We start from the raw sequence: 12,422 nt of genomic DNA, 5'->3' as shown, positions 1-12,422 counted from the left end.
ATCTCTAAGCAAAAGCTTTGCAGGACTGTAAAATAGGCATCTTGTCTGGCTTCGCTCATCATTCCCATTACAGCTCATAAGAGGAATACATTTCCTTCAAGATGGAACAAGTAAACCAGGTGCTTAAATATCTCCCCCCACCCCACCCTAAAAAGTCTGAGGACTTCCCATGTATGTACTTGCAGTACAAGGAACAAGAACCTTTCAGCGTCAGGGCAATGAAAGGCAGCTCACTGATTTATGTTCCTCATTTCCAGTAGCTGATTACCTGGAAAGTGATTCATGCTTTCCCAGGAAGCATTCTAGCTTCACAGTGGCCTGATTTTTTTTTCCCCTCTTTAACAGGTTAACTACTTTTCCCATTGGTACTCAGCAGGGAGCAGGGACAAAACAATCACGGTTCCTACTTTTAGCAGGGCACCATATAAGCAAAGCTGCGAGGTGACATGACACCATGTGACAATCCCAAAGCAAGGTGCCCCACAGCATAGAAGGGACAAAGTTTTCTGATTCCACTAACAGTTCTGAAAAGCCTCAAGATGAGGATGAATGATTGATTACCCTGGGATTAAAACCACAGGCTACAAAAGAGTAAAAGCTGCACTCCTCTATTTTTAATGCACTAAATATGGTACCATTCTTCAGCATGTCAGGAAATGCCAGTTCTTGAGATACCCTGAAAGGTGCCCCAGCAGAAAAGGAAGTGACAGTGCAACACAATGGAGAGCAGCCGTGGAAGTAACATCCTGATATTACATCCCATGGCCTCTTTTGGCATCATGTCAGACTGAGAAAACAAATCTGTTAAACCTTCTCAGAAGTTCTTTGCTAGCCCAGGGCCCAGGCTAACCCCAGCAGAAATTAAGCAAAATGAATAGCACTGCTCAGAGGCTCCAAAGCAACTGTAACAGAGGTAACAGACACAAACTCAGAAAAGAAAACAGACCATGGAAAAACATTTGGGTTTCAACACAGAATAGGGGACTAAACATTAGCACTTGCCATAGTGTAAGTCCAAATAAACCTGTACACATTCCAGTAATATTTCCATCATAACTAATTTCCAAGACATATCTGTTCTAGAAGGTTCAAATTAGATTCAGTTTTTCGCTCAAGATACATTTTCCCAAAAACATTTTTTCAGGGATTTTTTTTTTTTTTTTCCAGTTTTCAGTACATTCACACTAAGATGGTGCCTTAACACTGTAGATCATGTCTTCCTTTAATTAAAACCAAGAAACTATAAAAAAACCAGGTACAGACAAAAAGTATTTTAAAGTGACTTTGTTGGTTTTGTCTTTGAAAATGTCTGGGTTTCAACATAGAAAAGCTGGTGTCCCTCAAAATGCCACAACAGCTGCAATTGAAATGGAGTGTCATTTTCAATTGGCTCCAATGCCACTGGCCCTTCAGCATTCTCAGTGGTAATTTTTTTTCCAAGTACTACAACTGTAAGTGGGTTTGTAGTGACAAGCCGTTGAAACTTGAGCAAACATGATAGCGAGGATGACTTCACCTTTATAAAGCAACATTTATCCAGAAGTACTTCACACCATTTATTGACAGACACTAAAAACCTCAAAACCTGCACTGACATGCAACCCAGTCCCAGGGCAAAACAGGGCGGCTGTTCACCATTGTCACCCAGGCTTCTGGAAAACGGAACTGAAAAGTGTACAGTATTTAGAAAAGTCTACAGTATTTAGCAGAAACAAACGTGAAAAAGGAAAACTCAAACTCAACTTGAATTCTAGCCAAGACATAAGAATAAGCCCTACAATCTGTAAACAGCACCACGGGGCGGGGGGGGGGGGTAACCATGGACTTCTAACCCCCAGGTAGAGCAGTTGCCTCCTGGAACACAGCATGCTATATTGCCATGCTAGAGCATCCAGTTCAGCGCAAGCTCAAAAGCAGGAGTTTTATAACTAGTAATGCCATTTCCCACTCTTTCCAAGCTACGGCTCTTTTCAACCATGCTTAATTTCAGAACCTGCTGAGATAAAAGCACAAGATACATTTTGCAGACACATTCCCTGCACTTTAACCTTGTTCTGATGCCAAGCGAAGTCACATTAGTGGCAGGCTCATACTAGAAAACAAACCGTATGCTATGGCGACATAACCAGTGGTCCCTGCCACAAGATACAACCAGTCAATGGTGAGGCAGCCTTGTGCTTCCCAGGTCTCACGTGGGCTTCATGCTGAAGCCATGCATGGTATACATCTCCTATTTCCACCTCACAAACCCATCTCAATCCATCCAGTTCCATTCCTACAGATTTCCAGTCTGCCAGCCCACAGGAAAGGAAAACCTACAACCTGGTAAAAAGCAAGCAGCACAGGCAACAGAGAAACCTCACAGAGAAGGGCGGATGCATCTATAAACTCGAATTACTTTCTCACTCGGCACTCAGCCGAGATCCTTTAAAAAAAAAAAAAAAAAAAAAAAGGAAAGAAAGACGACTGCCAAAAGGCATTTCTACTCACACATCATCCCCGGGTGTGGGAATCCTGCCCCTAAAGCACCCTCTAGTGTCCCTTTCTCATACAGCAACAAAGCAGGCTTCTAACAGCATCCCCACTCCCTTCTTGGCTTCATGGACAAACTGCCACTGACAGTAATGCAGACTCCTGTATTTCTCTCCCACCCACGACCTTCGCCTAGAACATCAACATTTCAAGATTTTCTCAAATCTTACAAGAAAAGCAACAAACAGAGACTGTGGCCACAATGTAACTTCCTCCCAGAAGTTGAATCCCATCATCAACCCCAGCACTAGTACCACTCCCAGCATCAGGGAAAAGGGTCAGGAGAAAGTAAATTTGTTGATAGACAAAGTAAGAAGTTGCCAAGCGAAACCACTTACGCACAGTGAGGCCGGCAGCATTTCCATCCTACCTTTGCTGTCGCCATATCAGATGTCTCCATGTTTTCTGCTTGGCCTATTAGTAAACAAGAGCATTGAAGGAGAAGGGAGGGGAGAGAAAGGTAAAGTCAAAAGAGGATGAAGAAGAGAAGACAAACAACTTGACAGGAGGATGAGAACACTAAGAAAATTACTTAAGAGCTAGTCCCAAGTTTTCCCTCCTGCCCCCAGAGATGGGCAGAAAAAGCATCTCAAGCAGATGATCCCGATTTAGACACTTGACTGGAGTCTGGCACATGACCTCAGTCATTGCCACCACCACCCCCCGCCCCAACTCCTCCCCCCTGCCACCACCCAAAGGTCTAGTAGGATGCTGAGTAACAGAAGGGACCCTCCTCCCAGCTTCCTTTTGAAGTCTGAGCTTCTGCAGGGAGCAGGCAAGTCACCCATCTTCCAGACGTGCTGCTCTTTCTCCCTCTGGCTCTATGGGAAGGGAGAGTGACACAACCAACCCCCCAAGTGGGTACTTAAGGAATCAGGAGAAAGGAAGAAAGCAAGTGGGTTCTGGGCAGTGCACAGGTAAAGGAGGAGCGATCAGACATGAGGAAGATGGAAGTAGGGAAGGAAGAGGCAGCTTCTGAAAGGAAAGAGTGGAAGGGCTCAGCCAGACAGGTAGAGAAGCAATGGTGCAAAATAAGCATACCAGAGACAGACCATTTAAAGAGAGAGATTTGCACGTGCAGAGAAAAAAAACGCAAGGTGGAGGCTAGTTATCTGCACCCTACTGAGAACACTCACCTCAGAGTAACACTCAGAAATGATTGGGCCTAAACTAGGAACTCTTTGGTGCACACTCTCAGCTCAGACTGAAAATATCAAATCATCACCTAAGGTAAAATTTGTCCCAGCATCCAGAGGCATCCGTAGCTGCCGGGGCCCTGCCTGGCTGAGGCGGTCCCGGATTGGCGGAGTAGAGTGACTTCACGCCGCCCCGTTCATCACCCAGCTTCTCCCTCCCCAGTCCTGCAGGCTCCTCCTGGCCTACTTTACTACAGTAAATCAGTCTGGAGCCTATTAGCTAGCCAGCCCAGGAACCGTTGTACGCAGCTCCTCAGAGCTCTCTGGCACTAGCAAACCAGACAGACGTGAGCAATCCTGGCTGGAAGGGAGGTAAAAAAAACACCGCAGAGCTCAGTCAAATTAAGAGCCTGTGAGGGCTCGAAACATCACTGCTTGAAAGTGCTTATTCATACAACACTGCAGCACGCTGTGCTCAGGCACACAGCAGGCAGCACAGTATAGTACACAAAGACGAGGGGCACCGGCAAATGATTTACAACACACTGAACTGTTTACACACGTTGAAGGGCAGCTATGTAGTCTCTGCAAAACCATACCCCTACTATTCCCTTGCGCACAGGCATACACACATGCACATACATCCCCAGAGCAGACCCACTGCATTTTATTATAGTAAGTATTTTGCAGTCCTGCCATTAGTACGCACTGGAATCTATGTAACAGATGTCACTATCATGCAGATGTGCAACGGAAACAGTAAAGAGGGCCCAGCAATCCACAGACAGACAACATTACTTAGCACTTAAACCACCTCTAACAAGGGCCATCAGTATACAACATACACAGAGAACTCTCCCACCGAGTCCTGTCTTGGCATACAGGGAACATGTAATTCTGGAATATGTTTCTGTTGTGATGCATTCATGCAGTCACCTGCTTATACAAGTCAAGGGTGGCACACTTCACCCTTTTACGCAGCATATTCAAATACACCAACCTCATGCTTGTCAGGAATATGAAGCCCATCTTATGAGCACATACATATTTCTCTATCTCCATCCCAAGCATTACTGTGGATATAATGCAGCTTCAACATACCTGATCCAATGCCACGTAGGAAAAATACTACCACGCCACCAGAGTTAGTTACACTCACTAGGATAAGGATTGTCTTCCTTGTTGTGCACTAGGTGAATTTCCAAAATACCTCCTATGCTATACCATTGATGACAGTAGTCCAAAAAGTAACCATAAGACATCCAGTGGTTACAGAGATACACAAACAGCAAATGCTCACACTGTGGACAATCTACTCCCCAACCCCTCTTTCATGGGGCCACTGAAGTCCCTTAATGGCAGCCTCCTCATTTGTGTGCATTTTGCTACAAGTATTCCCAGCAGCATGGGGGGAAAAAAACCCCAAACCAACAGCCTCATGAAGGACCTTCAGCAAATCATAAGCTGGAGAACCAGTAAAGCCTCACTTTGCAATTCAGAAAAAGCTGAATTTCCATGTTGCAGTCTTTTTACAGCAGAGGCTATCTGTAGTTCCAGCAGGGTGCAATAGCTCATGAACTTAAGAGCAAACAGGAAACATCTCCTGAGGAAGTCCACTTCTCGGAAGGGTACAACCCACTATGACACACTTGAGGTCTGGGTAAGAATTCAAAGCTCTATAAATAGCTACAACAATAGCCATGTTAGCTCTGGGTTTGAGCTTGTAATTACTTCCAAAAAGGTATCTTACAAATAAGAAAACATTGCTTGACACTGCACTACCTGCAAGTGTCACCGTCCCTTCAAACAGTCAAAAACTGTCACAACTCACAGCCATTAGGGCATCCTCTGTATAGATACATCATTGTGGCTTGACTACTGCCCATCATTACAGTTCTAGCTTTGCTCTAACCAGAGCAGAGTCACCTCTGAAAGATCCATGTTAACAGAAAAATTTACTTTAAGTACCCACACAGTGGAAACAAGGGGCTTAGAAGGCTCAGACAGATTAGTTCCCTAGAAAAGGTGCATCACCTGCAGGCACAGAATGCAACATGCTACCTGTGAAGCGCCACTTCAGCTACTATTTGATTCTCCCATATGGCGAGAAAGGAAAGTCTGCAGGATTTGGGGGAGCAGTTAAAAAAAAAAAAAAAAGAAAAGAAAACCCGAAAAAAAAAAAACCCCAAACAAACAACCCTGTGCCTCTGTGAAACATGCATGCAAAACCTGTTAGTAACAGAACTAGCAGGAGGGAAACCTAGAAGCAGATCAGGAAACATTACGGGGAGAGAAAAAGAGCTGCTACAAAGAATGCAAGGAAGAGATAGTTTAACTGTTATGCACCTTAGTGTACAGGTGTACAGATCCCCAGGAAAATGTGCCAGATGGATAAACTCCTGAATCCTTTCCCAAGTCAGTGTTCTGCAGCTCTACAGCCTCTGCTGTCAGAGAAAATCATATGCAATCACAGCATCTACAAGCTAGGGCACACCTCCATTTCCCTGGGGGGAGGAAAAAAAAAATCAGAAGGACTCCTTTGCTGCAGCAGCTGGGAAGTCACATGAGACTTCATTTCCAGAAAGAAAATATGCATTTCGCACTCTTGGCATTATGGGAGCTGTAGTCAAACTGTACACAGAACAGAAAGTGCCTGTAAGCCATTTCTTTCTAAGCTATGTGAATACAGTGTTTGTCATAGTATGCAAGTTAGAACTTAGGGTCTTGGAAAGGACAGCAATGTAGAACAGCACCACAGCAGAAGCACTGTACCTTCAGCTACCCTGGAAGAAGAGAATGGAGAAAAGATCCCCTCCATCAAAAGGTGAAGAAAAATAATTCCCTATAGAGACTTTGGAGAAGGAAAAATACTATTGTGTAAGGAAAAAGAGGGTCAGTATCAGGAGGGTAGAAACTGGGATGATTCAGATTGCTACTGCTGCTCTCTTGAGCAAGAGGGCTGCTGCTTTCACAGAGTCTTTTGGCTCTTTTTCCCTTCATTGTCTTGCACGTTTTGAACTCTTGCCTTCCATTTGCTTGAGATGGCACAATAACCTCTCCCACCCCAGAAGAGACTCCTTCACTCTGAAAGGGGCAGGCTAACAACAGAATACTTGATGACTCATGGCATGCTTCATAGAGAAATTCCTCCTTGATGTGAATTCGACAGGAAATGAAAAGCCATCTTCTAGTTTTTACTTGCCTTTGCAAATAACTTGCAGCCACTGGTGAAAAGGCAGTAACACTTCATTACCTTGGGCAGAAGAATTATGGCCTGATCATCTCCCTTTTCATTTAGGTCAAGTTATTCTGAAATAACTCACAGCATGAAAGAAGTCACATCACGTCACACCACAGCCCAAGACCTTAACAGAACACCATTTTCACTCAGAATAATGCTAAACATCTTGTCTTGACAAATCAGAGTATTTTACAGTACCTAACAGCCAAGACATTTCAGATCCTTTGTAACTTAGGTCTTCCAAAAGTACGTCAAGCTAAATCTTTATATGGAGTCCAACAACCTTCAGTCTTTGGGCTGACACTGCCCAAGGGATAATCCATAGACACACATAGGTAGCACACCAAAGAAACAAAGCCTTCTATAGTCATCTGGACCCATGGGGCATCTAATGCAATATCCTATCCTGGGCAAAAAACTAACCTCGTGTATTTCAGATAAATGGGTGAAAACCTTGTAGCAAGAACATACAACACAATATTTTGGCTTTATGAATAAAAACCCTAGAGGAATGGCTGCAAATTCTTACGAGGAGGAGAAAGGTCCTGGATACTTCATTTTTGAAACCTGAGACAGAAGAAAGTAGCTAAAGCAGAGGCTCCAGACCCAGGTCTTAAACACAAGCTTCCAATTGGCAGACAGAGAAGTACTTCACATCAGCATTGAAAGCCTCCTAGGGCCCAAGACACTCACTACCCCTTGCATGTTCAAGGGGTCTTCCAGTAGCAGTGGCATCAGCAACAGGGCAGAACCAAGGATGCCAGGCTGCAAATACAGAAGATGCCTGTTTTCCCACAGTGTCACATACCACAAAGCTACACTCCATTGGGGAACCCAGAATAAAGATCCCTAGTTTCTGAGGGGACTGACGCATGGCAGGTGCTGCACAAAGCAACAGCCTGCTCAAGCTCACATAAAGAAGTCAGAGTGCTTACATCTCTAAGCCTGAAGCAAAGATTCTTTTTCAGAGTAAAGAAATAACAAAATCTTACAATGCTGAAAACTTTGATAGACCCATATCCCTCAAGCAGGCCCATATTACATATGGCCTACCATGTAAACAAGCGAAAGGGGTTAGGGAGAGAAAGAGAAAGCACATAACAGAGCATACTACAACCAAGGATTTGGCACAGGGTACTTCAGAAGAAAGGGAAAACAAGCAGCAGAAAAGACTTAAGGAAAAGTATTAGGTCAAACTTGCAGGAGAACAGGGGGGAAACAAACAAAAAAAAAAAAGCAGAGGGTCTCAAGGACTGACCTTGGCTAGTACCATTACAATGCCTGACCTTGTTATGATGCATGGTGCAGTGGGGAGATGCATGCTGCCATCTTATCACCAAAACGCACAACAAATACTCTGCAAAGGCCAAGAAAGAAATGGGTGGGAGGAAAAACAAGGAAAGAGGAGAAGGAAAAGAAATGCGGAGGTCAGTGAGCACTCACACGGTTACAGTCATCTGCAGAAATGGGGAAGTCTGTCCAAGTGCCAATGTGCTCCCCAGCACCCTGAGGAAGCGTCACTTCAGCAGCAAGGGAGCAAAACACTGTTGAATTGAAAGAGATTAGAATCCCAGCTTGTTTACACACGCACAGTAGTTTTGGGGGAAAAGTGGCACAGAGCAGTGACCTCAGAATCCACCGTGGAAAGATGTAATTCCACCACTGAGACAGTTCTAGGACCGCTTTTGCTGATATTATTGTAGCCACTGCAGTTGGCCTCAGAGGAAAGGAGCAGTGACTAGGCTGATGAGAAGGCAGAGCTATGGAGAGATCTCCAAAGAGCTTGATCTGCGCAAGAGGCACTGGTCTTCCTCTGCTCTCAGATTTCCTCCATCACAGGCAATTCAATTTTAAAGGCACAGCTGCCTTTAAGTCTCTGCCAGATATGCTGCTGCTATGAGATAAGACACAATTAAGAATTCTCTATAGAAACAAAAAGAATTTGAGGTTAATTACCAGAAAGAAATTCTCAAGGCCAGAATTTACCAGCTACCATTTTTCTTGAACTAGGCTGTCCATTACCAGGTGGAAGCTAACACAGCTTTTCCCAAGTCTCCTGAAACAGGGGGAGAATAACTGGTTTGAGCATCAACATCACCACCGGTTTTCTTCTTGGTAAAAAGCATGAGTGCTTAGCTCAGAAGGAAGCCAGAGTATGGCTTGCAGAGATAGAGTCCATAAAAGCATGTTCCGAGCCCAGCTTGACCCATTACAAGGAACTTTTTCTGCTCTTTGCCTTTTCTGCCAGGACTCTCTGATCCACTAGTAAATAGAGCAGCCTGTGCAGCTCAGTCTGAGCTATCAGGTCACTATAGGGGAACTTGTGTACTTTATGCCTGATGATTCATCAGGTGCCTCCGGTGTCTCCCACCAACAAACCAGCACCAATTAACACTTCTTCCCAGGGACACACAGATGAGCTCCTCTTAGTGAGTCCAGTGCTCTGCTAAATGGGCTTCATCTCAGTGTGGAAAGAAGTATGTAAATAGAGGCAGTCAAAATACAAAGTTACAGGGATCTCTTTGTAAAGTATGTAACATTTAACTACCTCTTACTTTAAGGAGCTCTTCTTCGTGCAGTGCATTTCCAAATAGCATCTCATTTCCTATGGTCATGGAATGCAGCAAGAATTAAGAACTTACTTACCATCACCACCTAATTCCCCTCCTCCCCACCCCATATTGTTTGTTTATTTTGTATTACAACTCATTTTGAATGCTTGCTATTTCCCCATTTAGACAGCCAACTATAAAGCGTAAAGACGCACTTATTTTCCAAGGTAACCATTGCAAATACTTGCACGCACCAAAGATACGTAGCACTAAAAGCATGGAAGAGACTACGATAAAGTGTTTATGTACTGACTAGAAAGTTAGGAAAAAGCTGATTTGTTCAGGGACTCACATTGAGAGCAACCTGTACAACAGATAGCAGCTATCTTACAAGAGTAAGAGGATGTTTCACCAAGCAGATCCAAAATAATTTAATTTCCCAGTTCAGACAAGTGCCCTCAGATTTTGGGGAAATTTTTCTGTCCCTACAGAAAAGTAAGAAGAAATATCCTGCACTCAGCAGCTGGGTTTCAGAAACAGCTGATGACTGCACTGTAAACAAGGGCCTGTAAAGGTCTCTGTAAGGGCAGAAGCACATGCATTCAAGCTGAAAAAAAGCTATTCCCAGATTCCCTTCCACCACTCATATAACCTGCCAGAGTCTCAAGGGAAGCTGAGGCAGCAGCAGCAGCATGGGTCAACAGCACTTTCTCCTCCAGCTGCAGTCTGAAGCTTAGGCAGAATGATCAGCCTCCCTCTGGGCATACAGCTTCCCTAAGCAATCAGCTAGAAAGCCAGGGCTGTAAACAGTAATGCCAGTTCTGATTTAGACATATACTATGGTCCCAGATTCTCAAAAAACTGAAGTAGGAGAGCTAAAAAAAAAAAAAGCCTTCAGTTTCTGCCCTTCAACATAGGCCAGTCCTGTCTATCAATTTATTGGCTCAACAAGTACGTTTTAACTGGCTTATCCCTGCAATACTCCCCCCTACCTAGTCACTTGAGCATTTATCTTCTTTTCTGTGCCCCCTGTGTGTCAAAAAAGTCACTATAAATTAGGAGATTTTGCTCCATCTCATCTCCAGGATTGTTAGGTAAAGCTTGAAAGCTTTGAGCTCTTATTAACAATTGAGGCAGATTAAAGCCATAGCAACTCAAGCAGATACTGCCTTGAGACACCCTTCTCACTCCACTGCCTGGTATTACAAACCCCTGTACTAAGGATGGCAAAAGAGATGCTATGTACTCCTTACAGACACTGCCATCAGCATCTCAGTCTGCTAACTTGAGTAGTTAACAGCAGCATAAGCTGAGACACTGTATGATCCCCTCTTCAGCTGGGATGTCTGTTTGGCATCACATTTTAGTCTTTTATTGGTGATTACTAAGTGGATACACAGGCCTCATTTCTACCTCCCAGGCAGTATTCTGAAGAGAGAAACGCCCCTTTCAAACTCGCTTTTTGGCTTCATAGGCCACAGAGAAGCTAAAGGACAAGTTCTGTTACCTGCATTCTCCCATACTATTTGTCTGCTCCATCAACTGACTGTTGGCTTAGATTTCCAGTTTGAGTTCTGTGCAGATAAGATCACCTTTTGCTTCCACTTAAATAGCACACCAGGTCCCAGACTACAACCAGGGATCCTAGGCATTGCTGTATGCAAATAATATTAACAAAACATTTCAGTAACACATGGCGGCCTAGATTTGCAGCTATTCTATCTGGGGGGAAAGAGAGGAAGAGACCTGGTTAAAGACCAAAGAAGAAACACAGAACTCCAGAATGATATTTTGAGATGTGCTTTTTTGCTGTTCGCCCAGAGGCTTCCCTAAATATCCCCGTCCCTTCACATCGAAAAGGGATTAGAAAAAGGGGACTTGAAGAGCTGTACACCGTCCCATCACATTTTCTCTTAATACCACCTTTGTTTTACTGCACTGTATTAATCAGTCACATCACATGAGATGGAAGCAACAAACAACGTACTTTCAGAGCTTTTCTTTGCAGTGGAAGCGCCAGGCACATTCACGACATGACTCATAGGTACATCTTGGTTTCTAATGACATCTTGGTTAAAATGTTCCCAGGATGAAGAAAGGTGGGTTTCTCTGACAGGGAGACAAAGAGGCATTGCCTACATGATGCTCTTTTTGAGGAAACCCTGCACTGATTTCTAGCATCCATTCATTTCTACAAGTGTTATCAAGAAGGGGAGAGATCACTGGTACAGTTAAAATTCCCAGACCCTTCAGTTTGGGCACATGCAATAAAATTGGAAGGACAGTTATAGCCCCTGGATGTGTCCCAGGACACACCCCAGCTTAAGAAGGCACCCCCATCATGTGTTCTACACTTTGGGAAACTCTGGCCTAGAGATTTAAAGTAGAAGTCTGCAATACAGGTTCTATAGCAGTCACTCCCTGCATCACTGCGTAAACCTGGTCACGCACTAACAGAATTAAGCATCAGGCTCCCTAGAAACCCCCTTACTTCTCTGCATCTTTGAAGCCCCTAGCTCTGGCTGCAGGAGGCTGAAATCAGTTAAGTTCTGAGACTCTGTGATGGCTAATTTTACAGCAGGGTTGAAGTTTTAGTGCTGCAACAGAAGGCCACAATGGCCTTGTCTGTCTTTATTGATCTTGCCCTTTGTCTGAAAACGGTCCAATTGTTGACCAAATAATCTCAAAAGGCCCTAAAACAGGCTTAATGCCAAGACTCTTCCTCTCAGAATGCCCTCCTTCTCCACATCTGGTTTAAAATGGAAGGAGGTGCAAGCAGAACAAATCTAAGTTAGTCTTCTGAACAACCGGCCTTGCTCTCAACAGCCAGTTGGCATCTCACAGCAATGACTACTTAAAAAGAAGTCCTGGGTAGAACATGCAAGCAGAGGAACAAAGCTGGAAGTGCAATACATTCTGCACCACAGCCACAGCTCGACTGTAACACTCATTGGTAGAGTT

General features: G+C 44.2%; 1 protein-coding gene across 11 annotated transcripts in view; it reads right to left on the bottom strand.

Moving 5' to 3' along the window:
• Positions 1-12,422, bottom strand: part of GRAMD1B (GRAM domain containing 1B) — a 103,731-nt gene that overhangs the window by 70,370 nt on the left and 20,939 nt on the right. Inside the window, exon 3 of one of the 11 annotated variants that reach the window (XM_075034835.1) lies at positions 2,903-2,946. The exons of 7 other annotated variants lie outside the window; for them this stretch is intronic. In XM_075034835.1, the coding sequence (XP_074890936.1) occupies positions 2,919-2,946 (28 nt within the window). In that variant the 3' untranslated portion in view covers positions 2,903-2,918. Of the gene's footprint in view, positions 1-2,902; positions 2,947-6,014; positions 6,108-8,009; positions 8,267-12,422 lie in introns of those variants that run through there. 3 more of the 11 variants (XM_075034831.1, XM_075034829.1, XM_075034834.1) reach the window with 3 other exon arrangements.

Source organism: Buteo buteo, chromosome 9 (genome assembly GCF_964188355.1).
Source record: "Buteo buteo chromosome 9, bButBut1.hap1.1, whole genome shotgun sequence".
In the NCBI taxonomy this organism is placed as follows: domain Eukaryota; kingdom Metazoa; phylum Chordata; class Aves; order Accipitriformes; family Accipitridae; genus Buteo; species Buteo buteo.
The sequence above is the reverse complement of the archived record's forward strand: the minus strand, read 5'-3'. Positions and strand labels throughout refer to the sequence as shown.